At 40.1% G+C, this 27,345-nt stretch overlaps 1 protein-coding gene across 3 annotated transcripts in view; it reads right to left on the bottom strand.

Annotated features, from left to right (window-relative positions):
- Window positions 1-320: 320 nt before the first annotated feature.
- Window positions 321-27,345, bottom strand: part of ST8SIA6 (ST8 alpha-N-acetyl-neuraminide alpha-2,8-sialyltransferase 6) — a 160,083-nt gene continuing 133,058 nt past the window's right edge. For all 3 annotated transcript variants that reach the window (XM_036228162.1, XM_016150633.2, XM_016150631.2), the window contains 4 exons: window positions 10,324-10,468; window positions 6,511-6,623; window positions 3,922-4,014; window positions 321-2,768 (listed from right to left, as the gene is read on the bottom strand). In XM_036228162.1, coding sequence (XP_036084055.1) covers window positions 2,300-2,768; window positions 3,922-4,014; window positions 6,511-6,623; window positions 10,324-10,468 — 820 coding nt within the window. In that variant the 3' untranslated portion in view covers window positions 321-2,299. The remainder of the gene's footprint in view (window positions 2,769-3,921; window positions 4,015-6,510; window positions 6,624-10,323; window positions 10,469-27,345) is intronic.

Raw genomic sequence — 27,345 nt, 5'->3', positions numbered from 1 at the left:
TGAGTATTTCTGAAATCCTTATCAGTGACATTGAAGATCTAGTTTCGATATTTTAGAGAAAATTTCCAAAGTTAAAATACAAAGCTATATGGGAAAAACTTACATAAGCTCTAAATGTCCTAAAGATATGTAATTTTTATTAAAATAACTTATAAAGTCTCCATATTGATATTTAATAATTTATTTCAATATATTCTATTAGTTTTACTCATTAATCATATATTTCCAATATTATCAAAAAGAAAAGTATAAATTTATACTCACCAGAAAACATTTTGAAGAAAACATTTTATTAACTAGAAAATATTGGAATGCTCTGATTTATTTTTAATAATCCATTGCTAATAACATGATAGAGACATGACCAATACTGTTAGCAAATTTTTAAAAGCTAACTAAACACATGAAAAGCAGTAAAAATCAGTCACTTATTTGCCACCACCAAAAGAAAGATAAATGAATTAGGCTTTCTGCAACTAAAAGCATGTTTCTTTTGGAAAATAATTATATATGCTAATAGGTTTCATTTGCTATAGGACAAATGAAAACGTGAACTAAAAATGGTATCACAAACGTCAACTACAATCAAATTAAAGATGTATTTTATCGAAATAAGTGATTTACATCAGAGTGTTCTTACAAGTGAACATTTAGTAAAACAATAATCTGGCTAAGGTAAGAATTCAGAATTAGAGCTGTAGTTCATTCAGCGTACTGTCCCGTCTCTTCCACAACTATTTCCTCTCTCCTTGCAATGGTATAAAGACCAGCAGGAAAGTATGCACGTAATGACTTATTTAAGTCAAATAACCGAAATAAGTAATTTAATCTAACTTCAGTAGACGCAGAGATGACCTGTATTAACAGGTATCATAACAACAGAACGGAGTGGTGTGAAAATGCTGATATTCAATATCTACTAAAGCTTCATTTCAGATTGATGTTTACTTTATTATTTCTCATGTGAAGATACACTTTTCCTTATGAGAATTAAGTTTTTGTGTGTTTTAATCCCTCTCGCTCTCCTATGAAATCTGTCATGTTGGTATTATGCACGTTTCACAGATACGGGCTCAAGGCAGCACCCCCACACGCTACCCTACCCTCGTGTGTCAGTTCTTGGGGCGAAGACCATGCTCTACCTTCAAATATCCTCATTCTGATGAATCAGAATCAAGGGGACAGCTTTTACCTTTATCATATTCCATCCACTGAAAATCTTCATTGAGTAAAATCTTACTCATATTCTAGGTTTAATTCAGAAATCACCTCTTCTCTGAAACAGATGCCATCAAAATAGATTCAATTATTCCTGCCTCCATTCCTCATAGTACTTTATGGGTAACTGCTGTTAATAACATTTATCATACAATGTCACAGTTGATGACACACATATCCATTTCCTCCTGCAGGACTTAGTCATCTCCGAACCTCTCTCACAGAGCTTGTTACAGGGTCAGCATGAAGTAGCTGTTCTATGATTTTAAAAAATAACATGAGTGAGCCCACAAGCCAGGCAACAGGTAAGAAAAATTAGATATTGGAATCCAATGAGTGAGCCCACAGACCAGGCAACAGGTAAGAAAAATTAGATATTGGAATCATTCACATCCTTGAAGTAGATCCTGTTAGTGGGAGATGAAAAGGCTTAAGAATAAGGCAGGAAGTTAATACAAAGAGTGATTTTAAAATGTAGATAAAGGTGGGAAAGAATTGGCCTAAAATCCAATCAACACAAGGCATCACAGCTCATGACACAAGTGAATGTAATCAGAAGCAGGCACATTACCATACTAACAGAAGAATTTCATTCCTGAATAGTCAAGGGTTTCTCATTGAAATATATGATTTTCTTACATGTGTTCTTTAAGACAGGAGGAAAGATGAGAAAGATATTATTGAAAATAGAGAAGTCTGCCAGAGAAAGAACCCCAATGAATGCTGGCAATTCCAGAAAGGGTTTCCAAGACAGCATGCCTTCCATTATCACTCTGGGGAGGGTGGAAATATTGTTATGTCAATAAGGAAACATTCATTGAGTCCCTGCCTCATGCAAATACTTGGCCAAGAGTTTTCATAGACTGTCACATTTTCCTAACACGAGTTGGACATCCTGGTCCCTATTTTACAGGAAGGGAAATTGAAGATCAGAACGACTGAATGAGCTGCCAAGGTTGCACACTTAGTGGGAAGCTTTGATCAAACTGAGTTTCAAGGCTCCTCCTATTGTACCCTACAGAAACATCATTACCCACCTACAGCATTCCATTAAAACTATCCCCATTTAATGACACTATGTTTAGGCTATTTGACATTTGCTAAATTGTAATTTGAGGATTCCCTTCATATGAAGTTGGAGAATTTGTCTATATTCTTTGGGCATTTCGTGGAACCCGCGTTTAGGTAAGTTGTTGTCATAGTAGTGATGGCTGACAGGTATGTCATGTACCGTTTTAGAGAAGGGCCAAAATCCATACAGTTTCACGTTCTCGCACAGTTCAACTGCCACACTTGTGATCATCAAACCAGAAGACAACCGATACTCTGTCACACCTTTAGTTCTCCAGAAAAGGGCAAGGTTTCTCAGGTACTTGGGATGGAAATATATAACCTTTTGTCTGGCTTTAGACTCTTTCAGTGTGTGGTACACTTTAAAAGAGGTGCCGGTGTTAGCCCTGAAGGAAAATGCTGGCAGAAGAAGGAATGCGTCTCCATAGGTTGCAATGTCCTCCAGAAATATTGCTTTCTTTTCCTTTAAGTTCCCATATCTGTCAAATTGTAAAAAAAAAAAAAAAAAAAAAAAAAAAAAAAAAAATCATAACAACAACAATAATACCACTGGCCAAAAAACTGACCTATGTATCTTATTGTATATAAAAAGACAAACCAGAGACTCAGAGAAAACTCATGCACGTGAACATCATGGATACCACTGAGCACCAAGCCTTCATCTCTCTTTCCTGGTTCTCTTATGGTTTCATTTCTGCTTTCTTACCAGGCTCTACCCTTACTGGACACACATTTCTTATACTCTTTTATCTTTGAACTCAGTAATTTTTTTTTTTTGTAAGGTGGCGTTTTGATAACTGAAAACAGCTTCCAAATTTATAATAATGAAACATTTTCTCAAACATAGCACACCCTTGAAATACATTAAAAATTCACTGAGCTGCACAAGCGATTTGTGTGCCTCTTTACATATGTGATTATAAAATTTTCCTTGGTAAACCTAAATTATCTTTTTGCATACAGATATATGCACATGTACACATATATTTTATATTTCTTCCATGTATTGTGATAGCTCCATATGTTTGATTTAAACAATACCTTAGAAAATGTACTTGTAAGCACAATTGTGTGTGTTTTGAAAGTGCGTTTTTGAGAGACAAAAGAGATACTAGAACTACTTGAGGGATGAATTCTATTAACGATTATGAGTCACTTTTGATGAAAATAATGGACTAAAACTATATATGAGATTTTTGTTAACCAACTAACATTTTGCAGTAATGACATTGCAGAAAATAAAACATGGGAATTATTCTTCAGTAACATACAACCCAAAGTAAAAATCAAATTTTGCCAGGTTCTCCTAAAGCTTATTCTCTGAAGTTTCCAAATGCACTACGTTTTATCAAGAGCTACCAAGATAGAGTAATGCTAAAATTCTGAAAGAAAATGAAAAGAAAGTAATTTCACTACTATTAATGTTCAACTTACAACATTAGCTTATAATCTCTCACGAGCCATAACCTTGATAGAAAGTCGAAAATTACCAATGTATTTCTATGTATTTTCTCCAAAAGCCATTCCAGCTGTTTTGCAAGTCAGCCACAACAAGAGTAGTGCTCAGACTAAGAAACATGTTAAACTATGAACAAACTTTCTTGGACAGTTATATAAGTTGGAGGTACTTACTTTAGTTTTATGATACTGGGATTTACAGTCACAAGATTGGTTTTGCTGCCAACATCCTTGCTAGCATCTCCTGTGGTTGGGGGGAGGTTACACCTGAAATTTGTAAGGAGAACTATTATCAAAATATAATTTGGAAAAAAAGTGGATACACACACATACATACATATACACAAATACATGTGACCGCTGTCATTTTATTGGATAAAATCATTGCTATTAAGAGATCCTTAGATTTCACTTGATTTGCATAAAACTATTTAATAAGTAAGTACTGAACTCAGTTGGTTCAGAATTACATAAAATATACAAATGTGATAGATGACTTCTATATTGATTAAGACCTTTATAAGTAAAAAAACTGGAAATGATAATTACACTTTGCCTAGCTTTTGAAGTGTTCACAATCCTCTTACTAAAATTATTATTTATATTGATTATATTCAGAGTGGTATGACCACCAATTTAAGATTTTAAAACATTGAGTGAGGCATTATGAACAAGTTTATAGAGTCTGCCAGAAACAAACAAATCGAAATCTTCTGAATCCCATATGGATAGTTTTTCCACCAAATTATGTTGTTAATAAATAAAACCCTAATGTTCTTATAATGATATTTTTGTATTGATGTTTTTCATCCTCTTTTGAGTACTAATTTGTTTTTAAATTGGAAAACAAATTAAGAATTGCAGTTTTGAGTAATTATATTCCTGTCAGAAAAAAAAAGGAAAGTTGGTTATGACTCCCTAAGTATCATCTACAGAATTTCAAGTAGACCATTTCTGAGTATTTTCTCAAGGAAGGCTGCTTGATGTATTCTGAAGTATGGCTGAGGTTAAAATATTCTGCTCCACGCTCTATGATACATACAAACAAATAAAGCATGCACTTCCAACCTTGCTAAAAAAGAAAAATAAATATAGTACCTTGGGAAAAATCAATACTAATCATAGATAACAGGCCAGAAATGACCTCATTAGTAGGCTTCCTGTAACAAATCTACTTTCTAGAATAGTCCCATATTATTCTGAAGAATCAAAGGTGATTCCCAATATATTACAGTATCAAAAGAGACTATAAGAAAAATACTGGGTCCTGCATATGCACAGTCATATAGTAAAGCCACTCAGTGCCTATTTTTGTACCTTACACTCAATTGATAGTTTCCAGTTTTCTGACATGAAAAAAACGGTCATAATAGGCACTTTCTAGATTGTTTTTATAAAATATCAACCTGTACAGGAGAAATAAGGACAGGCTTACAAATTAAATAAATTTTAATGACACCAACCACGTCTAGCCTTCATTTCACCTCTTAATTTGGAAGGCTAACTTTAAAGTGAATTCTGCGTGCAGAAAAATATCTGGCATCAGCAAATGTAGAATCCAGAAAAAGATGCATTTATTTTAGAGTCATTAAGTAGCTATTGAGATTTAAAAAAAAAAATTTAAATGAAACTTGTTGTATTTACTGTATTTGCATTAAATAAAATGGATGTTTAGGCATGATATTACAGAATTTGGGGGAATTTTAAGTTTCTAAAAAGTCTATGACAAGAAGAATTATTTATCTTCATCTTGTGGCTTTTTCATACTGAGTACTTTAACCAAATGGCTAAATTATTCCGGTATGGGCCATTTTAACTCTAATCATAAAGAACAATCCAATAATTGTTGGACTGTTGGGTCTGTTGTTCTGTCATTACCTTCAACATAAAAGATTTAATTGAGACTAAAGTCGAGGGGAAGCTACTAATTCAAAATAGTGTTTTTTTTTCTTTTATTTCCTAAAAGAGGACATTAAATCACAGTAAGAATCAAAGGGTCTCCTCTGATGTATGAAATCACTGTTTCTGAAATAGGGGGAAAGATTTTGACTTACTTTTTAAAAAGATTCGTTTCCAATGAAAACCCATCCTCCCAGGGATGGATCACCCTTCCTTCATATTTTGAAAGTGGAGGTGCCCTGAGATACGGCTTACTAGTACAGGCACACATGCAAACCACCTTCGTTTCTGTTTTTGCAAGCTAGCTAGTATTGAGATATAAACATTAAAAATATATATATAATTTAGAAGGTGCACAATTTTTTTTTTAAATTTCAAGCCAAAACTCTAAGTAAATAATGAGGTTGCCTGGCTCTACAATGTCAAGGTCAGCATTTTCCCAAGTATTACCTGAGAACAAAACTTCCTTGAAATGCTCTTAAATAACAACGACAACAACAGCAGCAACAACTGTTTTCAAGGTCAGATGAACCTGGAAATGTTGCTCCCCTAGAGTCCTCTCAGGGAGCCATGGTAGCCTTAACGCACTGAAGGCTCTGACAAGTCCTGCAGTGCAGAATCTCTTTCACCACAATCTCATCTAGAACTTCCGAAAAATGAATGATCCTAGCGTGTTTCTATGCTTCTGGTATCCACATCTGGAGGAACTCATGACTCATTTAACATTTCAGGAAAGCCTACCAAGGTAATTTGTAGACTTAACACAGCTCAAAGGTCAAAATTTACATGAAGTATCTTTTACAGCATCCCTTGAAAATATCCCACTGACCTTTGGTTCGAAGAAACCAGCTTGACAGGTCTTACCTAAAAACGAAGTCGGATTTGTCTATTTCGGCTCCGCAGAGAGACTTATTCAAAATTCCTCCATTTCCTACCACTGCGCACTGATTGTAAGGGTGCTCCACAAAAGGCTGAGACTAGCAGGAGAAAGCGAAAAGCTCCCATGAAACACCTTTAGTTTTAGGACCATAAACATCATCGGCTTAATTCAAGTAGCTTAATTTTTACACACGCTAAGGAAAGAAAAAGAACAAGAACAAGAAACAGAAGTAGCAAGACCATAGCATATTGGTCAACTTATGATTTATAATAAAAAAAAAAAATCCTCTAAACCTGTTTTATTTGGAGAGAAATATATTAGCATACCATATACAACATAACGTGATAATTCAAAATATAATATACTTGCATATAAAATGTGATAGAATATAGTTTATATCACATCATTAAATAAATAAAATGAGAAAGGCAAAACCCCACATTGTGCCTTACGAATCCACGGAAATGTTTTCAGCAAAAAAAGAGAAAATGAAGCAGTTGCAAAGTAGTGTGAAGTCCTCTATTCTTGGGCATAAAATTAACAGCTGATTTAGCAAAAGTTTCCCATGCTTCTTAAATATTCAGACCTTTAGACTTGGTGACGATATGACATTTAATGTCTGCCGTCTCCCCCAAATGACCAGCCGCAGTACTTCAGGGAGGCCTGCTCAAACTGCGCTGACGTATTTTAAATTAATTTTCCAGCCTGAAGCTTTTTAGTTCCCCGCCCCCTCCCAGGATCTAACTTGCCTACCCCAAAAGATTTCCCACTTTCACCCAATCCTCCCCAGTCTGAAACATAAATTTTCAGTTCAACAGTGCACATTTCCTTTTGGCCACTTTCCTGAAGGAAGGATGTGATGTCACAAGCAGCAAGGGTATCAACTCACATTCTACAGCGGTGAGGTTCCTGATTCACTTATTTTGTCTCTCGAATTTGACTGCATGTCCTCAAGGGCAGAGAATATGTTTATTACATTTAATAGTTCCTCATCTTTCGCTGCAGACCTAGCTCAGTGAAAGATACACAGTGACTCAGTGACTTTTAAATAAGTGCTTGGTGGCCCAATGGCCCACGCAGCTGCAACCCCCCCAGTGTTGGGCTGAGTCCTGCATGAGTGAGTTTGTGACAGCCAGCTGGTAAAATATGCAAGAATTTTGTGAGTGGGTTGTTAAACTATTAGTAAATTAAAATTGGCTGTAGTGGGGGTTTACCAGCGGCATTAGCAACACTCCAGGGCCAGTGTGGTTCTGAGCAGCCCAGCCGACCCCTGAATCGCTATGACTGTCATGTGTTTCTGATGCTGCATCTGGGAGATGCCCAACAAGCAGAGAACGAACACTGCTTCAACGCTTCTAGATTTGTCTTTAAAAATTAAAAATCATACAGTGCTTATTATGTAAGAAGCAACCAAGTACATAACTCACTAAGGCATTTAATCCATACAACAACCTTATATGCATTTTATGGGTGGGAAAATGGAGGCGCGAGTTAGCAGCCATAAAGTGGCAGAGCTGGGATTCCAACCCAGGCCATTTGCTAGAGTCCACGCTCTTAGTCACTACCCATTACACAGCTCCTCACATTCAGCAAATAAAACGTTAACTTAAGTACGTGCATTATTTCTCTTTATATCTGCAATGCCTAGCAGATTGTCTGGCTCTGAAATGAATAGTTTCCAGATACCCCAGGGAATTACAAGTCACTAAACTTCTAGCTCAAGATGCCTTCAGACAGTGTGTACTAACCGGTACCACAATAAATTCTGAATTTTATAGATAGAGTTGAATGCAAATAGGCTCTTTATGGTACAATAGAAAAGATTACTGAGGGAAGCATATCTCCGATTAAGCAGTTAAAATAATGTATGTTTTTCTTTGGCTTTTTGGTCAACTACGGGGAAATATCCATATGCTTTGGGATCTCAACGTTCAGAAAGAGTTTAAATAAGCTACAAACTTCAACATTCCCTAAAATAAACCTAAGAAATGCAAATTTGCATGACTCAAGTGTTTGCACATTGCTCCCTGTGGTCGAAAACCAACTTTGTTGTTTTCCTTTGCAAATGGCTTAGCAAAGTTTTTAGAGAAGGTGATTTCGCCACATTTAATCTATTGAGATCTCTTGCTGTGTGCCCCACGGTTCTTTGGAGCGCAGTGTGGCAGAGCAGAACTGAGCAGTGTGAGCGTGCAGGAATCGAGATGGGAAGGAGGTCAGCCTCCCCTAGGAGCCACATCCGTGGAAAGGAGATGTTTAGCTGCGGTCCCCAATCTTTCGAGCGCCAGGGACTGGTGCTCCTGTGAGAATCTAATGCCTGATGAGCTGAGGTGGAGCTGAGGCGGTGATGCTGGCGCTGGGGAGCGGCTTCAAGTACAGATGAAGCTTCGCTCACTCACCTGTCACCCACCTCCAGTTAAGCGGCCCGGTTCTTAACAGGCCACAGACTGGTACCAGTCCGCTGCCCAGGGCTTGGGGACCCCTGATTTAAGGAACACAAAAAAGTTACCTAGCTTTGTAACTGCTACTGGACTATCTTCAGAATTTTCTACCCCCAGTTTTTTTAAAAATCAGCATAAATTTGGATAATGGATGCTGTTATTAATTGCATACAGAATTATCAAGACCATTCTCTTCCAGGTGCTAATTCGAAGAAAAAAGAAAGAAAACAAAGAAAAAGAAAATACCTGCTGTTTCTCTGTTGTGGTCAATTTAAAGCAAGGAAAACACTAGCAAAAATCACATGGGTGACAAAGTTGCTCACTGTGACACTCTCCACAGCCTTCTCTGTTGGGACTATAAATATTCTTTACTTATTATCTTTTCAAATATTGGTAATTCCAATGCACCATGAGGGCATTGTTAGAATGCTTTATGAGTTATTTTTTGCCCCCCTTTCTTTTAGAAAATATGCAATATTTTTTCTATTATTTATTTTTATTTTTTCATTAATTCCCAGCAAACTATTCTTCCTTTGAATTGTAATCTTTAAAAAAAAAATTAGCAGAAAGAAGTCAGATGTCCAAAAAAAAAATCATTAAGAATTTAATATTCTACAATTGGTAAACTACATATAACAAAATTACTCAATTTTTGACCATACTGACTTGGCCTAATTGTTTTTAAAGAAATCATGGAAAGATTCCTGAGAGTGAATTTTTCAAGCAATGAGATATTCTTCAGGACAAAAATTTCCCCCAAGTTTGGATTTATATTAAGGGACAGGTTGCTTCTTGTAATAGTACTGTATCATACTCATTATTTAACAAATATGTGATGAGTGCATGTATGTACTGGAGAATGTTCTAGTGTCTTGAGACACATCGGTAAACACACCAGGCAAAAATCCCTGTCTCACGGGGGTTAGGTTTATTGACCACAAATTCCTACATATTTACTTCCTAAAGATTAGCCACACACACCTATCATTCTTTGTGAAGGAAATGATTCCAATGCCAACACTGACAACTGGAAGAACCTTATTTCAGGTGAAAATTGGTCATCTTCCCAAACCCCAGTAATTCTTATGAAGAAAGCCCAAGTACCTCTGTATCATTCAAGGATGAGTCATGAAGACTCAAGAACTGGGAGAGCTTATCACTTACGATATAAATACCATCACTTGCAGAGCCACCTTGCATTTGAAATTGCCTTTTTAAAATGGACACTATACTTATCTCATACAACAAACGCTATGGTATTTTAAGAAAACTCCTCCATTATTATAAGTTATAACTAAAAGCGAGAGGAAATTTACCTGGAATGGTGACATAAATAAACCACAACCAATCTTTACTCACCACTGGAAACATATTAAAAATGTTCTCTCTAATTAGGATTTCATTTTTACTTTCCACCTCGTAAGTCATGTTAGTCCCGACTGGAGTGTTATTTTGAGAAACAATAAAGTTTTGAGCAGCATCACAACAGGAAGCAAGTTTTGCTCTGCAAAAAAAAAAAAAAAAAAAAAATAAAAGTGAGCCAAGGATTAAACTTAAGAAATCAAAAATAGAGACTACGATGGGAAATGCGAAAGAGGATTTTGCCATACTGACTTTCTGAAGGAAGAGAAATCATTCACAAAGATGGCGTTTTTATCTCATTTCATTCTAACTGGCTCTGGAAGGTGAAATGGTATCTTCATAGGATAAACGAGCAAAGAATGTTAAATATACTTATACTTATATAGGGACGCTCTTACCAATAGAAAATACTCATTAACATAATGGTTTAAATATAAAAACTTTCTTCTAATGAAAATGTTATAACATTAATGAGAAAAATGACAGGACACATTATAATTCTTTGACAATAATTATAAAGTACAGAAACTAAATTAAGCACAGTGTTACAAAATTTCACCAAAGCCATATGTCATCATTTATTATGAGATAAGTCCAATGAAAGGAAGAATCATTAAATACAAGTCATTTTTTGAGCTCCAATGGAGCATAATTCACAAATATAAATTGTTTATATCTAAAGTGTACGACTTAATGGTTTGACGTGCATATACACTGTGAAATAATCACCACGCTCAAGCTAATTAATATAGCCATCACCTCACAGTTATCATTTTTTTGTGCAAATACTGAAGATCTATCCTCTTAGCAAATTTCAAGTATACAATGCAGTATTGCTAATTATAGTGACATTGCTGTGCATGAACACAGTGAATTTTTAAGTTAAGCAAAGTTAAAGTTACCATTCCTTACGAAAAGGCCAGAAAAATATAACTCAGTACCAAGATGTTATTTCAAAACTCTTGCTATGGAGTGAAACGTTATCATTAGAACAGGCGTCCCCAATCATTTTGAGACTCTAATGCCTGATGATCTGAGGTGGAGCTGAGGCGGTGATGCTAGCGCTGGGGAGCAGCTGCAAACACAGTTGTATCTTTGGTTGTTGCCTCCTGCTGTGCGGGCTGGTTTCTAACAGGCCACAGACTGTACCACGGCCTGGGGGCCTGGGCGCTGGGGATCCTTGCATTAGAATGCAGACCCAGGAAGGTCCTGGTGGTGCTCATCTGAGTTTGCTCCCACCGTCTGGCAGATGAATATAGAACCACGTAGGCTTTATATATATATTTTAACATAATTCTTCAGGGATGCAGATTCCACAGCATCTCCTGATAATTATTATTCCAGAGTTTAATCAGCCTTGAAGTCAAGAGATTCTTCCATTTGCACAACCGAAGCAGCTTAACTTAAATCCATTTCCCTTGTTAGCTTTTCAGAGAACCTTCTGATAAAAACACTTCAGGAAATTGAAAATGGCAAGCAAGCAAACTTGAACCTTTTCAATCTTGAAAAGTTTTAGAGAATTCTTTCTTCTTTCAGATTTTCCTCATAGGACTGACTGGTTTTTCATTATTTTAGTCATCTGGCTCCTCTATAAATCTGTATCTATTTCTTCATATTACTTAAAAGTATATATCAAAGCTGGGTCTGATCATAGCACAAGGAACAGTGACTATTCGGTGAGCAGAGCTGCCTGTGGGCAGTGCTGACCCTAGATTCATAACTAGACTTTCTCCACTGTACATTTTTTATAGGGTTTTGGTCCTGAAGGGTATGCTTTTGTATATGTTCCTACTGAATTCTGTCTCTTTGAAAAAATACAGTGCTTTAATCTGTCATGGTCATTTTGAATTGTAATCCAGGCTTCCTGAATTCTGGTAGTTCTCAGGGTATGAAAAGTCAAGGCTGTCATATTGTTTGTGCCCTAAAATGAAGATTTTCAATAATACTTCTTATCAGTCAACTCATCGAAATAGCACATTCTTCTTAACTGAATTCAATCACCTGCTTATTATCTCTCTTTGTGTTTCAGAACCCACCATTTCTAAAAGATAGTTCATAGATTAGCAAAAGAAAAAAACCACTGAAAATGATGTGTAGTCAAAAACATAATACTACATAGTTTTTAATTATAAATTTCATAAGAATTCATGCGATACATTGTAAGCTCAGAAATCCTTATGTATTTATAATTGTAAAAGTCTCTTTTATGCAGGATTTTGAGAGAAGGCAATGGAATATATTCTCATTTACCTTTGACAAGTAATTTAATTTCTCTAAGGATAGTCGGTGCTTAAAAGAATATTACACCACCAAAAACACTAACCAGTGTCCCCTGTGTAGTTTTTTAAATATTAATAGGTTTTTTTCTGAAATTATATTTTTAACATTATAAAATTTTCAAACCTATGGGACAGTTGAAAGAATTGAACAATGAGGACTTGAATAACCACCAGCTAGCTATACTCTACGATTAGCTTTTTACTCATTTGTTTTACTGTGTAGTGATCCATCAATCCATTGTTGTTTATTCACCCCTCAGCACTTCAGCAAGCATATCATTATTTTGTGTATATTTTAGGGAAATATTCACACATGGTAAAATCATAAGCACATTCGACGAATTCTAAGAAATGCATACACCCCTATCACCTGATGCCCTCGCAATATTGAGGTAAAGAATATTACGAATCCCTAGATAACTCCCTCATCACCCTTCCCCCACCTCGAGGCAGTCACTCTTGTGATTAATTTTTACCAAAGGTTAGTTTTGCGTATTCTAGACTCTGTATAAACTGAATCACACAGTACGTGTCCTTTTGTGTAAGACGTCTTTCTCTCAGCATAGATATTTTTGCAATGCATGCGTGTTACTGCACTTAACAGTTTGTTCCTTTTTATTGCTGGAGTCAGTATTTTTATGTCTGAGTCAGGTTAACCACCCCTCTGCACTTTTAAAGAAATCGCTATCAAAAAAAAAATCAATGTTAAAGACCTAATCGTTCATAATAACCTTGCAGGAAGAATATCAGAATAATTATCCAAAATGTCTTTTCTGAAGACTACCTTGGGTGATGAATGGGACTTTATTTTAATAGGCATAGCAATATTCCCCTTCCTGTGTTAAAAAAAAAAAAAAACAGGAGACACTAAGAAATGGAGGACATTAACTAGACGTGATGGTTAATTTTATGTGTCAACTTGACCTGGCCAAGTCAATGCCCGGATAGCAGTATAACGTTGTTCTGGGAGTGTCTGTGAGGGTGTTTCTGGAAGAGGTAAGCATGTGAATCAGACAGCCCCTCCTCCCCCCGCCCGGTATGAGGGGCATCATCCAATCCACTGTGGGCCCAGACAGAACAAAAGGCAGAGCGAGGCAGATTTGCTCTCCGTGCGAGCTGAGACGTCTATCTTCTCCTGTCCTTGGAGACATCACTGCTCCCTGTTCTCAGGTGTTCAGACTCAGACCAGGACTTACACCACTGGCATGCCAGTTCTTGGGCCTTCAAATTCAGACTGACGCTTACGCCGCCAGCAGCTTTTCTGTCTCCAGCTTGCAGATGGCAGATGACGGGACTTCTTGGCCTCCACAACTGCATGAGACAATCCCCCATTATAAATCTTTCTGTGGATCGATACACATCCTCTTGGTTCTGCTTCCCTAGAAAACTCTAACTAAGACAGATATTGGTACCAATAAGTGGAGTTGCTGCCGTACAAATACCTAAAAAGGTGGAAGTGGCTTTAGAACTGGGTAATGAGTAGAGATTGGAAGAGTTTTATGTGCAGCTAGAAAAGGCTTAGACTGCCATGAACAGAATTTTAAAGGTGATTCTGGTGAGAGCGCAGAAAGCAAAGCAGAGAACTGTAGACGAAGCTTCTGTCTTTGTAACGAAAACCTACATAATCCTGAGCAAATTATTGGTAGGTATAAAGATGGTAAAGGCCATTCTGAAGCGATCTCAGAAGGAAAGGAGGAACAAGTTATTGAACAATGGAGAACGGGCGACCCTTTTACCAAGTAGCAAAGAACCTGGCTGAAGCTTGTTCTAATTCTAGTGTTTTGAGGAAGGCGGAACTTGTGACCAATAAAATTGGATACTTAATTGAGGAGATTTTCAAGCAAAATGCTGAAGGAGCAGCTTGGTTCCTCTCGGCTGCTTACAGTATAATGCAGGAGCAGAGAAATGACTTGAAGACGGAACTATGGGTAAAAAGGGAAGCAGAATTTAAATAAAGACTTGGAAATTCTCAGCCTATCCACGTGATAAAAGAAATAAGAAAGTGTGCAGGAGGGAACATGACAGGTGCGGGCATGCTTCTGTTTGGAGAGGAGATCAGTGTGAGCGTGCACCATGGATTTAATCAGCCTATTGGAAAAATGCCTGTTTGAAGGAAGGAGAGACAGGAAGGAATCAAGGACGGCTGTTGGACTTCCTGCATTTTACAAGGATGGGATCTTAGAGCTATTTGGCCACAAATATGCACCGTTTTTCAAGACGAGGGAAGAAGAACTCCGAAGGTGATTCAGATTTCATCGGGATTGTCTCCTCGGTTTCAACGGGCCAGATGGCATCTGCCCTAAGCCATGAGGACAGAGTCACCCAAAGCTGTGAGGATGGGGGCGTCAGGTATCGCTATAAGGGCATGGTCATCACCACAGTGGGTCTGGAAGGTGGGACTGTCCTCACAGTGGTCCCGGCAGGCAGAGCATTGAGCCACGGAGTTCCCTGGAGCCTCGAGATCCCGTGAAGTCTGTCTTGCCAGATTTTGGACTTGCTTGGGGACTGTCACCTCCCCCCTTCTTTCCTATGTCTCCCTTTAGGAATGGAAACGTCTACCCCATGTCTGTCCCACCGCTGCACTGTGAAGACGCATAACTTGTTTGGTGTCGCAGGTTCACGGCGGGTGAGGACTTCGACTCAGGATGAGTGGTCTTCAAGTCTCACTCACACCTGATTTAGGTGATATTTACATGACACTTTGGATTTTAGAAATGATGCTAGAACGAGTTAAAACTGTGGGGCTTACTGGGATCGACGAATGTATTTTGCAGGTGAGAAGAACATGAATTTCATGGGGGCGCAGGGGACGAACAGTAAGGACTAAACATTTGTGTCTTCCAAACATTTGTATGTTGACACCCTATGTCCCACATGATGGTATTAAGAGACAGGGCCTATGGGAGGTGATTAGGATTAAATGAGGGTATGAGAGTGGAGCCCTCATGAACGGAATTGGTGCCTTTATAAGAGTCATAAAGACTTCCTTCCGCTTTCTGCTTTCTGCCACGTAAAGATACAATGAGAAGGCTTCCGACCATAACCTGGAAGAAGGCTGTCACCAGCCCCAACCATGCTGCCGCCCTGATCTCACACTTCCAGCCTCCAGAACTGTGAGAAAGAAATTTCCGTTGTTTATTAGCCCCCTAGTCTCTAGGACTTTGTTACAGTAGCTCACACTAAGACACTAGAAGACATGCTGTGACCACAATCCCTAGATTGCCTTTAACGTGTAGTTTTCCATTCCGCAGTAGTAAATGTCCGACCAGCATGCACAAACCTTACACTCTCAGGCACTGCGAACTTTCCACTGCATTTTCACACCCACCACATCATTGGATCCCCACAACAAGCAGGGAGGTAGAATATACTATTATTCCCATTTTAGAGGTGAGATAAGACAACCGAGGTTGAGAGGAGTTAAGTGATAGGACCGAGGCTCACAGAATCTAAACGACCTGTGTCTTTTGACATTCGATTCTTTGCAGTTTACACGAGAAGGTGTGGCAGTGGGTGGTTTGGGGGGTGGGGCACGGGTGATGGTTAACGCCCTCATCGAGCTTATTCCTTTAGGATGCTTTCTATAATGACGGCAACGACACAGTGGTGCCAACAATAATGCATGCAGCAGATCACTGAAAACGTGTCCAGACGCAACGCAAAAGCTGCAAACAAAACCATAACAACAAAAGAAACGCTCCCAACCCTACAAATAGCTGAGACGTTTGAGGCTCTCATTTTAAGGGTCCCCCAGGGGGTGAAGGTTATTAAATGGAAAAACACAAAATCCACTATTAAAAGGAAAAGAACCCCCTAGCTGGATGATCTAACCCTTGCTGTGCTGTACCTTCGTCAACTTCCTCCGCACAATCCAGTTTCAAAAAGCAAACACTGTCTCCTCGCCTGTGCCCCCAGGATAGAATAGGGACCCCCTACACTGCACTGAGATCTGGAATTGAAAAGAGTTCACGTACTTTCCAAAGGGTTTAATTCTCAGAAGTAGGCTGGTCCTGGGAGCATCTGGCTTAATACTTTTAGCCTTGATCTATAAAGACAGAATCTGAAAATATGCCGAATCATCTTCGCATCACACTTGGTCTAAGAAACCTACTTTTGAGAAAGGGATTTTTTGTTAAAATTGTGGAAATGCCTTTTTCTTTTACATCATAGTTCCTCCCTGCCCCTGACCCCTTTGTTTTTCTTTTTTCTTTTTTGTTTTGTTTTCTCGAGTCCTTTCAAGTGTCTGGTCAAAATTCTTCTCCAGTTCTAAACGAGATGCTTCCTGGATTTCCATGAAATATTAATGACCACGTAAGGCGTACGGTACACAACACGCCATATAGGTCACGCTGAATAGTAACAACCTAACTGCCTCAGCCCAGAGTGCACAGGAGTCTCTCCTGTTTGTCAGACTGTAAGACTCTCTAATGAGATGTGGGGCAGTTAGGGCGAGGCGGATGTTACAGGAACGTTCTATGTATTAATAATGAGCTACCTTTTGGGGGATCCATTCTCTAAGACTATGGTAAGGGTCCTAGGAAACGGGGTTGTGAGATATAAGCATCTTCAGAAATTCATGGGACTTATTTATCACCCTAATCCTTTCAAAAACAGTCAAAAATATTTTTTCTTCACTAAAACCGCAATGCGTAGGGCAAGCAATAAATACACCAACTGCCTCTCTCCTGTTGACGCCCCCTTTTTTCCTTTCTTCTGTCCCTACCTCACATTATATAATTCACTGACTGACCAATAATAACAATATCAAACATAAAGTGTGCTGTCCCTATGTGCTAAATATTTTACATGTATTATCTCACTTAAGCCCCACGATAATCCTACAAAATAGGTACGATTGACACTCATTTTCCAGTTGAGAACAACTCAAGCTTATAAAAGGTAAGTAGGTCACATATTACATATTCCTTCCTTCATTCATTCATTCATTCATGCTTATTTAGCATGTAGGTAGGCACTGAACATTGTAAGATGTGCTGTCTACACATTGGTGAAAAAAAAATAAGCAATCTCTGCCTTTATTGTATTTACGATGTATTAAGGAAGAAAAGAAAAAGGTATATAAAGATGAATTCGAAGGGTAGCAGAATACACCACCCTCCAAACATGCTGCTTTGATATAGTGATTATTTTGAGCTGTAGGCACTTGAAAAACAGCAAATTCGGGGAAAGCTTTTCTCTGAACTCACCTTATCTGCTTAATGACAGACTGTCCAAAGGAGCTCAGTTGTCATAAATCTCCTGCCGGACAGTTTCATCAACCAGGGAAGATGAATTCTTCTTTCAGGAGAGGAGACTAGAAGCAGACACCACTCCCGGAGAGGCTCACAAACTGTCATCCCTCCTCTCTGTTCTCCGAAGGGCCCTCATCCTTCCTGAAAATCATTCCCTCTCCCCTAAGACGCCTCTGCCTCCCCCCGCTCCTTTCCCTGTTAAGATGGCATTCACATCTGAATTCCAAGCCACCTCAGGGAGCGCCTCATCTTTGCCGGGATCGCTCACATACGCATGAGGTCTACGTGTTAATAAACTTCTTTGTTTTTCTCTTGTTAATCTTTTAGTACAGGGGTTTCTGTCAAGAACTTGGAAGGGGAGAGGGAAACTTATTTTCCCTCCTCTACAAATTGCAAGATAGTTAAGAAGTAAAGCCAAGATTCAACCTAGGATTTAAACCCTGACACTAAAGTGCCTTTTCAATTAATGCCCTGTAAGGCACCATGGTGTGCAGTGCTCCCTACAGGGGAATGTGGGGGACATTAAATGAGTAGATTTCCTTGTTTGAACCACATATTACTGCCCAATAGATTTTTCTAGAATCCTCAAGTTCATAATTGGAAGCATATTTAAACAACAACAACAACAACAACAACAACAACACATCTCAAAGGGCCTCTTGTACCATGTAGATGCTGATGTCACACCATGTAGCCCATCCCCGGCCTAGCCTCCATGCATAGTCATTACACCCCAGTGCTGGCCTCTGGGTGGGCCGAGGTGTGCCGCCCTGCAGTGCGAGGGCACGGGGAAGGTCAGACGGAAAGAGTCATGTGGTACTGGAGGTTGAGAATAAGTCATCCTTTGTCAGAGGCCATTTAAGGAGTGAATAAGATTTGCTACAACTCGGCAGAGTGCACCAGCTTACTAAAATTCGAACGTGGTCTGAGACAAGATAATTGAAAGTGGCTAGAAGGAGAGCTGCATTCTATTCCGTGACTGAGGCCCTAACGACAGTTGGTGTGCTTGCGTCTGGTGTGGAAACTTTGCTCTGAAAGGTTTATTGAGAAACCAGGCTCTGTCAGGAGGAAACATCTACGCTGGAAGAGGAATTTATCCATGACGGATACAGAACTAATAATGATGTCCAGAGCGGAGAACAGATTCAGGGGCGTTCGACAGCTGTCTTCAGATATTGTACAGACTGGAAAAATTAGATTTAACTCGTGTAACTCCAAGATACAGAACACGGACAGACGCAGAGAACCATTCGGAACATGTTTATTGGTGGCCACGGTTCAAGGTCATGAGGATCACAACTTACGAATTATTAAATACGAATACGAGTTCGTATTTAATAATATTCCATAATTTAATAGAGGAGAGTACCTCTATCTGTAGATACAGACACAAGTTGCAACTGGTATTTCGATGCAGTTTCCATATCACGTGTTTTATGGTCCAGAGTGATTATGATAGAAGCGTGGGGAAGGGCACGCCAGCTCGCGGGGAGGTAAGGGGAAGCCTTCGTGAAGGTGCTAGTACAGTGCCCAGCACAGAGGAAGCATGGGATGAATATTTGGTCAATGAAAGAATAAACCCATGTTTGGGAATGAGCACTCAGGCAACAGAGGATGGATAATAATGGAAGAAGATCACGGAGAAGAAGGGCGAGGGGGGTAACTGGGTGTCTAGTATTGGAGTTCACCTAATTAAAAATTAAAAGGGCTCACGCCAAGCAAGTGATTTTAGGGTAGAAAGGGCATAGGTGGGGTTGGGGGGTGGGGATTTGAGATCTGTCTAGCAAGAAGTGAAAGAACAAGAATACGGGATAAACAAAGGCTGCCAGGAGACAGGACAAGAGCTCCATGACATGAAGCCCTTCTCCGTCTCCCCCTAACCCTCAACACTCCCCAGGGGAATTCATTCATTTCACCAACGTACATCCACAGCATCCTGCATTTCGGGCACTGTGCCAGACCCTGGGACTATGTCAAGGGATAAGAGACCTTGCCCCTGCTCTCGTCTTGTACCTAGGGAGGCAGCACTATTTAGAAAAAGAAGCAGAAAATGGAAGAAGGCTTCAGGGCAAAGCAATGATGGGAGTCAACAGTTTGTTAACCACGTATGAGAAGAAAAACTCAGCAAAGCAGGGGAATCGTTTTTTGTATAAAGACTCACTGAATCAGAAGGAAAGAAAAACAACAAAAGGTAGTATAAGCAAAGAAAAACAAAATATTGTATACACGATATTCTCGATTATTAAAAAAGAATAAGAAACTAATGAATTCAGGAAATATTTTAATTTTCAATTTTTTTTTTTATTATGGGTAACTTCCGAAGAGAAGGAGAAAGAGGACAGAGAAAAAACTAACTAAAACTGTAGAGAAATCCAGAGAAAAATAAACAGATGGACATAGCATGAGCCAAAGGAGAAAAAGAAGAGAGACACACACATAAAAGAGAAACCCGGAGGAAGAAAATCCTGAGGAAAGCAGAGGAGATGAAGACAGGAGATAAAAGAGAGTCACGTACAAACTACCGGGATGTAGAGACCCAGGAAGGGCCCGGAGAGAAATACACACGCACGCATGGTCACACGCAAACAAAGGTTTGCGCAGACGGAGTATTCCACACATAGGGGGCAGAAACAGGGTCGTGAAACGAAGGCCCAGATAGGAATATACAAAGCACAGCACGTGCATCGGAGGCTCAAGTACATTCGTGCATCAATAATAATAGCAAACACGTCCATGGCTCTTATTACGTCCCAGATGGTCTTCTAAGCACTTTACGTAGTAGCTTCTTTAATCTTCATCACAGCCTATGGGGAAATACTATTATCATCACTATTTTAATTCTCATTTTCCAGGTGTGGATGTTGAACACAGAGTGGCTGAGTTACTTGATGAGGTCACATGGCTAGTGAATGACATGACTGAGATTTGAACCCAGGTCCTAATCTAATCTCTCTGTGCTCTTAACTAGTTCCTTATATTCCTTTATGTTGCCTCCAATACACAAATAAACCATAAGAAAGACACACAGAGGGAATAGAGCCATTGGCACAACCCACATTGCCACCGTCACAAGGCGTACAAACTCCCTGGCCTTCGTGAGAAAATATCTACATCTTGAGACAGTTTGTAAATTATAGCAAAACATTTTCTAACTGTGCTAAATTTTTATGACTATACTTGTAAGAGAGTGAAAGGGTCCAAATCCTTCCCTTGGGGGGACCAGGGAAGGCCCAGCTGGGTACAAGTTAAAAGGCTGAGGGTCGGGACATGGGGTTCATGGAGTCAGGGCCAAAGCCGACGATTCCTGCCTTGGCAACAGATTGCTTGGGGCTGGGAACCGAGACAGAGCTCCTAAGAAAGAGACAGGGTCCGACACTAAAGAGAACACATGTGACCGGCAAGCACCAAAAAGGTACAGTCGGGAATTAAGCTTAATGACATGGAACAGAGTTCGGGGTGAAATGAAGATTTCATTCATTCACTCATTCATTCACGTGGAGAGTCATTCAGCAAATCCAGCTCTCACTGCTGCTCTCAGTACGGGGGTTAGAACAGAACAAAGACAGAGTCGATGCCCATGGAGAGCTTGTCATCTAGAGGGAAAGGACAACTGCGAACGATGACGACATCATGGCATCAGTCCTGCACTGCGACAGGGACGAGCAGAGTGGCGAGTTGGGCTAGGTCAGGCCGGCCCCGCTGTATACCACCGATGCACGAGGAGAAGACCTGCGAGGGTGACGCCGTAGCCCGTCGGGAGTCTTCTTTTGGGACAAAAGAGTGGACCTTTGATGTGACATGCCTGCTGGTGTCAGGTGGGAGCCCACAAGTTGGAGTCTGAGCCTTTCTCACTGTCCAAGCGCTTCATAAACTACAGAACCTTGGGTACTGCTCTGAGTGGAAAAGTTCACTCGCTTGAGCCCTTAACCTTGTGTTCATGTTTGGCTGGTTCAGTAATAATGCAACATGAAAGCGAGTTTAACGGAGTCTGCTTCCTCATCCATGTAACCCAAGGACCAGGGCTAGCTCTACAGGCAGGAGCACATGGGAAAGCATCTAATCCACACTTGGGGTATCAGGGCTCAGCTCCCCAGAAGAAGCAAAGCTTAATCTGATAACTAAAAGATGGGTAGAAGTTAGCCAGGCAAGGCAAGGGAAAAAGGTGGAGGGGTGAAGACTTTTTGAGAAACAATGAACAGTGAAAAGTGAAAGCTAGGAGGAGAAAGGGAGTGAGCGTGGAACAATCAAAAAGCTGAAAGAAATTCTATCTGGCTGGGGAAATAGCGCACTTGGTGGGACATGCTGCAGAACTATATCGTGAGAAGTCTAACCAGCAAGACAAAGTAAACGATTTGAGTTTCTTCTATGGAAAAGGGCAAATCATTGAAGGTCTTAGTCATGTTAGTGACAGGAGCTATGCATTTTAGGATACGCACCCTAGGTTCAGTAAAAAGGACTGATTGGGGGATCTCAATGAAGGTGGTGTGATCAGCTAGGAGGTCGTGGCAGTGACCCAGTGCTGTAGATGGTCCCTAAAGATGGCCTCCACCAATTCCTTCTCTGCCTACACACACGCCTTGCTCCTCATGCTGGGTAGTGAAATCTAAACTCCTCCCCTTGAATCTTGGCTGGCTCTTGTGACCAAGAGAATGCTGTAGAAGTGGCATTCTGGGACTTTTATGACCAAAACTGGGTCATTAAAAGTCTGTGGCTTCTGCCTGGGTCTCTTGGAATGGTCACTGTTTGGAAACTGCCTCAGAGAATCCTGTCACCTTACTGTGTGATGCTCGTCACAGGCAGAGGCTCTAGCCCAACTCCAACCGAAGCCAGTGTCAGTTGCCAGCTATGTGAGTGAGCCATCTTGGATGTCCAGCCCAAGCAAGCTTTTAGATGACCCCAGCACTTGTCACCTCTGGACTGTACCTGTATGAAAGCCTCAATTAACAGTTCCCCAGCTAAGCCCAGTCGGCCCATGGAACTGTGAAAGAATACAAAATCACTGCTTTAAGCTATAAAGCTTTGGGGCAGTTGATTATGCAGTAATAGATAACCGCTGGTTAAGAGATAACTAGATGATAGTTGAGAAAAAGAATCAATAGTCCATCTGTCTGTCTATCTAGCTATCCGTCGTCGTCGTCGTCGTCATCATCATCATCATCATCATCATCTCTATCTCTATCTATCTGTCTGTCTATCTATCATCTGTCTATCTATCTATCTGTCTATCTATCTATCATCTATCTATCTACCATTTATCTATCTAGTCTATCTAAAGAGATGTATTTTAAGGAACTGGCCTACACAACCGTGGAGCTGGCAAGTCTAAAATCTGTAGGACAGGCGGTGGGCTGGCAAGTCAGGCAGAAGTTGATGTGTAGTCTTAAAGCATAACTGCTTCATTTCTGGGCCACCTCAGTTTTTGCTCTTAAGGATATCAGCTGACTGGATGAGTCTCCCCCACATGATCAGGGGTAATCTCCTTTGCTTAAAATCAGTCGACTACAGCTATTAACCCCATCTACAATTATACCTTCATGGCAATGAGCATCTGATGAATAACCGGGTACTCTAGCCTAGTCAAATGGACAATAAAATGAACCATCCTAGTAACCTAGACCAGAGTAGACTTGGGGGATAGAAAAAAGCGGATAGATTTGAAAGACGTTTAGGATGTGACTCTACTGAGGCTTGGTGACTGACTGGAAATGGGCAGCGTGGAGAAGGTGTCAAGGGTGATACGCAAGTTTCTGATTCAGGCCACTGGGAGAGCGCGGAGCCTTCCCTGATCCAGGGAGAGAAATGGCCTTTTCATAATGAAGTGGTGACTTATTGTTTTAATTCATACCGAGACTCACAAAGGGAAAATGGGATCACACTGCAGCAGTAGAACTGGTAGAACTCATCTAGAAGTCAGACTGTGAAAAGGCAGGGTTGTGATTTGAAAACGGGAGAGCTATGCGACCATCTGGCTGGCTTCGGTGCCATTCTGAATGAGCACAAAACTGTAACCAGACTCTCAAGGTCTCTCCTACTGCCCTAGACGCATGATCAGGCCCTGCCTTTTTAAAACTGTTAAGTTAGTCCATTGTGAATTACTTAAGTGTAGAAAACACAAGTTCTAAAAATACAAAATCAACTATTGAGATGAATGCTAAGGTTTCTGAATATATTTTACTCTGTAGACCAAAAACAAAACAAAACAGGTCACTGCCATTATTGTTCAATGTGTGAAGAGAATGTAAAGAAGTCATTTTTACCAAACCTTTACTGACAGATTTTACACTTCTATTTTGTCAGAGATTTTAAATCGGAGGAAAAGAGAAGTAATAAAAAAAATTTTTCCCCCCAGGCATTGGGTGGCAACATATTTAAGATCTTGAATCAATACCGAGTCCTATGAAAACAGTTTTATCTTTATAAGGTAAAATCAATCTTACGTTTAACTACCCCAACATGCTACAGTGTGAAGCATTTCCTAAGGAAAATGTTTTCAATATATTTCGTTTCTACCACCTTCATTCGTAAAAGCTCTCATTATCTCGTGATCTGTAACTTACCCAGTCAAACGCTCACGGTATTTTTCAGCGACAAGCAACACATATGCACGTGAAGGGCTCCATCCGTCCTAAAGATGCTTCTCCGTGCCGCACAGACGGAAAGACAGGTAGAAGGCCGGTTCTGCTCACTGTCGTTTAATGAGCCTGGTTCACGTGCACGAACGGGCCCTGCGTGCTCCTAGAACGCCACTGCCCACTGCAGGCCGCCCCCGTCACGGGCACCTTCCCAGGACAGCTCTCACTCACTCTGGGATGCTTCTTCCCCTTTTGGGCTTCAACCCCCACACTCGGCTTCTGTTTTTTCCTGGCCCCTAGGCACTGTGCAGTTATTTTCCTGCCTTTGGCCTCTGGCTTCCCACCACATCCCGACTTTTCATTTCTGCCCTCAGGTTAAAATGATCCAGGCCTATCCTGAGCAGCCAGTCCTTAGTTTGCCCCAACTGGGGCCTAAATCTGGAGGAAGTGCAGGATGTGTACCTCTTTGCTCTGTCTGTGATCAGGCTGATTAATTTTCTGGCAACTCCGAGTCATTCCTCATTGGACCTCAGAGCATGTTGCCAGATCTAATTTGACCAATCATCTTGAAAGGTGGGGACAAGCCACAGGTTGTTCAGATCAAGGTAAGTCCTTTTCTACTGCAAATAAGACACTGAAAGATTGTAATCTAGAAAGTTGAAGCTTAATATTTGCTGTTCTCTGTGACCTATTTTCCATGAAGAAAAGACCAAAGAAAGTTCAAACAGAACAAACTGAATAAGCAGCATTGTTCCTTATCAAACTCATGGACAATCCACACAAAATAATACACCAAAAAGCCAAACTGTGCACAGACATGTTCACATGCCATCTCAGGCAGAGGGTCAGAACTGAGATGGTTATAGCCTCATTGTTACTCAGGAACTTGCTATATTTCTTATAGATGCCAAGAGTTTAACTATTTTTAGTAAAATATTAATCATAAGTTAGGAAAATGATATTGCGCTGAACATCATAATGATAGCAATAGTTGATGGACATTTTAACAGATAATCGACTCTGCACTGAACAATCTACATATTAGATAGTCATAAAAATTCATGGAGAAAGTATCAACTCTATTTTACTGATAAAGAGACTGGCTTAGCCTAATAATGAAGATGATGTTACAAATAACCAACTTCCCAAATGCCTCTTGTCAAAGGCAAACGACGTCTTTAACTTGTTCTAGTGGGGATGCAGCCACTCATGGGGGAGATCAAATTTAAAATAAAATCAAAGACCGTGGACAACAAACAAGAAAGGTCAGTAGTAAGACTCATAGAGCCGAACAGAAGCTGAGCCTATGCTTTGGGGTCCAGGAACCTGACTATGCTTCCCACTCTCTCGTTCCTGTACTGATCCTTGACCCAGTTTTAGAAACCATTTAGAAAGATTCTTGGTTCCTCCTGACGAAAATATTTTCCCATCGTTATTTTGCACTCTATAAAAACACATGGATCACAGATCATTCAGGCCTGTAAGCTGGTCAGTCGTACACACAAAATAGAAATTCAGACTTGTGATCAGTGTTATGAAAGAGAACATCCTTCTAGGACAGCAGTGATGACTGATCGGGTTGTTCACGGGAGGTCTCCCTGGAGAAGGGAGGGCCAATTTGGGAACCGAAAGCTTAGGGCACGTTAACTAGGGGAGATGGTGGAGGCAGAAGGGACAGCGTTGTCAAGACTCTGTGGCTGAAGCAAGCACAGCACATTCGATGACGTACAACACCAACCTACGTAGAGCACAGAGAATCAGGGGGAGTGTGGTGAGCTATGGGGCCGGAGACGGCCCTGGCAGCAGAGAGACTTGAGGGAGTTCGGTTTGAGTTTTGAATGCGAAACAAAAACAAATAAACAAAAACCAAAACCAAACCCAAACAAACAAAACGAAACAAAAAAAATACATTTCTAATTGTTTGGGGTGAACGTCACAATGGTGGGAGCAAGACTGTACTCCAATTTCTATTAAAAAACATCCACCTGCTGTCATGTAGAGAATGGATAAGAATGATACCAACACGGAGCTTGAAGACAGAGGGCAGGTCCAAAGGAGAGATGATGAAGCAAATTCTAGCAACCATAGTCAGTCACAGAATGCCACCTACGTGCCAGCAGAGATTCCCATTCTCGGGAGAGACTAAAAAAAATAATAATAATAATAACCAAGCAGGACTTGAAGATGGAGACATGTAGGGATGAGGAGGAAGGAGCTAAAAAGACAGATGGAGTGACACAGAAATCTAGTATAAGAATCTTTCGAAGAATGAGGAATGATCTATAATTTCAAAATACTGATTAAGAGGTGAGAGGTCAAGCAGATAGGAATGAAAAATGTCTCTCAGATTTAGCAGTTTGGGGTCACTGCTGACCATATGTGAAATGCTCTAGTTAGAGATGTGGGTAGAAGATGGAGTGAGTACAGACAACTCTTTCCAGGGTTGGAAGAGAAAGAGTCATTGTGCAAGAAATGAAATGAAAAATAAAATCGAGATGGCATGCTAAGATACTGAGATTTGAGAATCGACTGGCTCGCAATGTATGTATGTTTCAAACTAAAGGAATAGTTTGTTAGTAAGAAGACAATGATCTAAGAATTGCAGTGATTAACAAGGTTCAGTCCCAACAGATTAGAAGAACTAAGAGGTTCGAACAGAGACTATCTCTTTTCAGCAACATGCCTGTTCCTAAATTAAAATAGAGCCATCAACAAGATTGAACGAGTCACCCAGAACAGTGGGAGAAATTTCAGGAACCCAGAGGGGACCTGTGTGTGAGTATCATGCCGGCATCACAGTGAAAGGTAGAGTAAGGCACTGATATTTCTACCTGGTTCAGGTTAATTCATGATGCTAATCACGCAGAGGATTTTCACCTTCAAATTCCTGGCTCTCTCACAAAATCAGGAAGATAG

Source organism: Rousettus aegyptiacus, unplaced genomic scaffold, assembly GCF_014176215.1.
Source record: "Rousettus aegyptiacus isolate mRouAeg1 unplaced genomic scaffold, mRouAeg1.p scaffold_m13_p_10, whole genome shotgun sequence".
NCBI classification, from domain to species: domain Eukaryota; kingdom Metazoa; phylum Chordata; class Mammalia; order Chiroptera; family Pteropodidae; genus Rousettus; species Rousettus aegyptiacus.
Note: the sequence above shows the minus strand (reverse complement) of the source record. Positions and strands in the feature narration are given on the sequence as shown.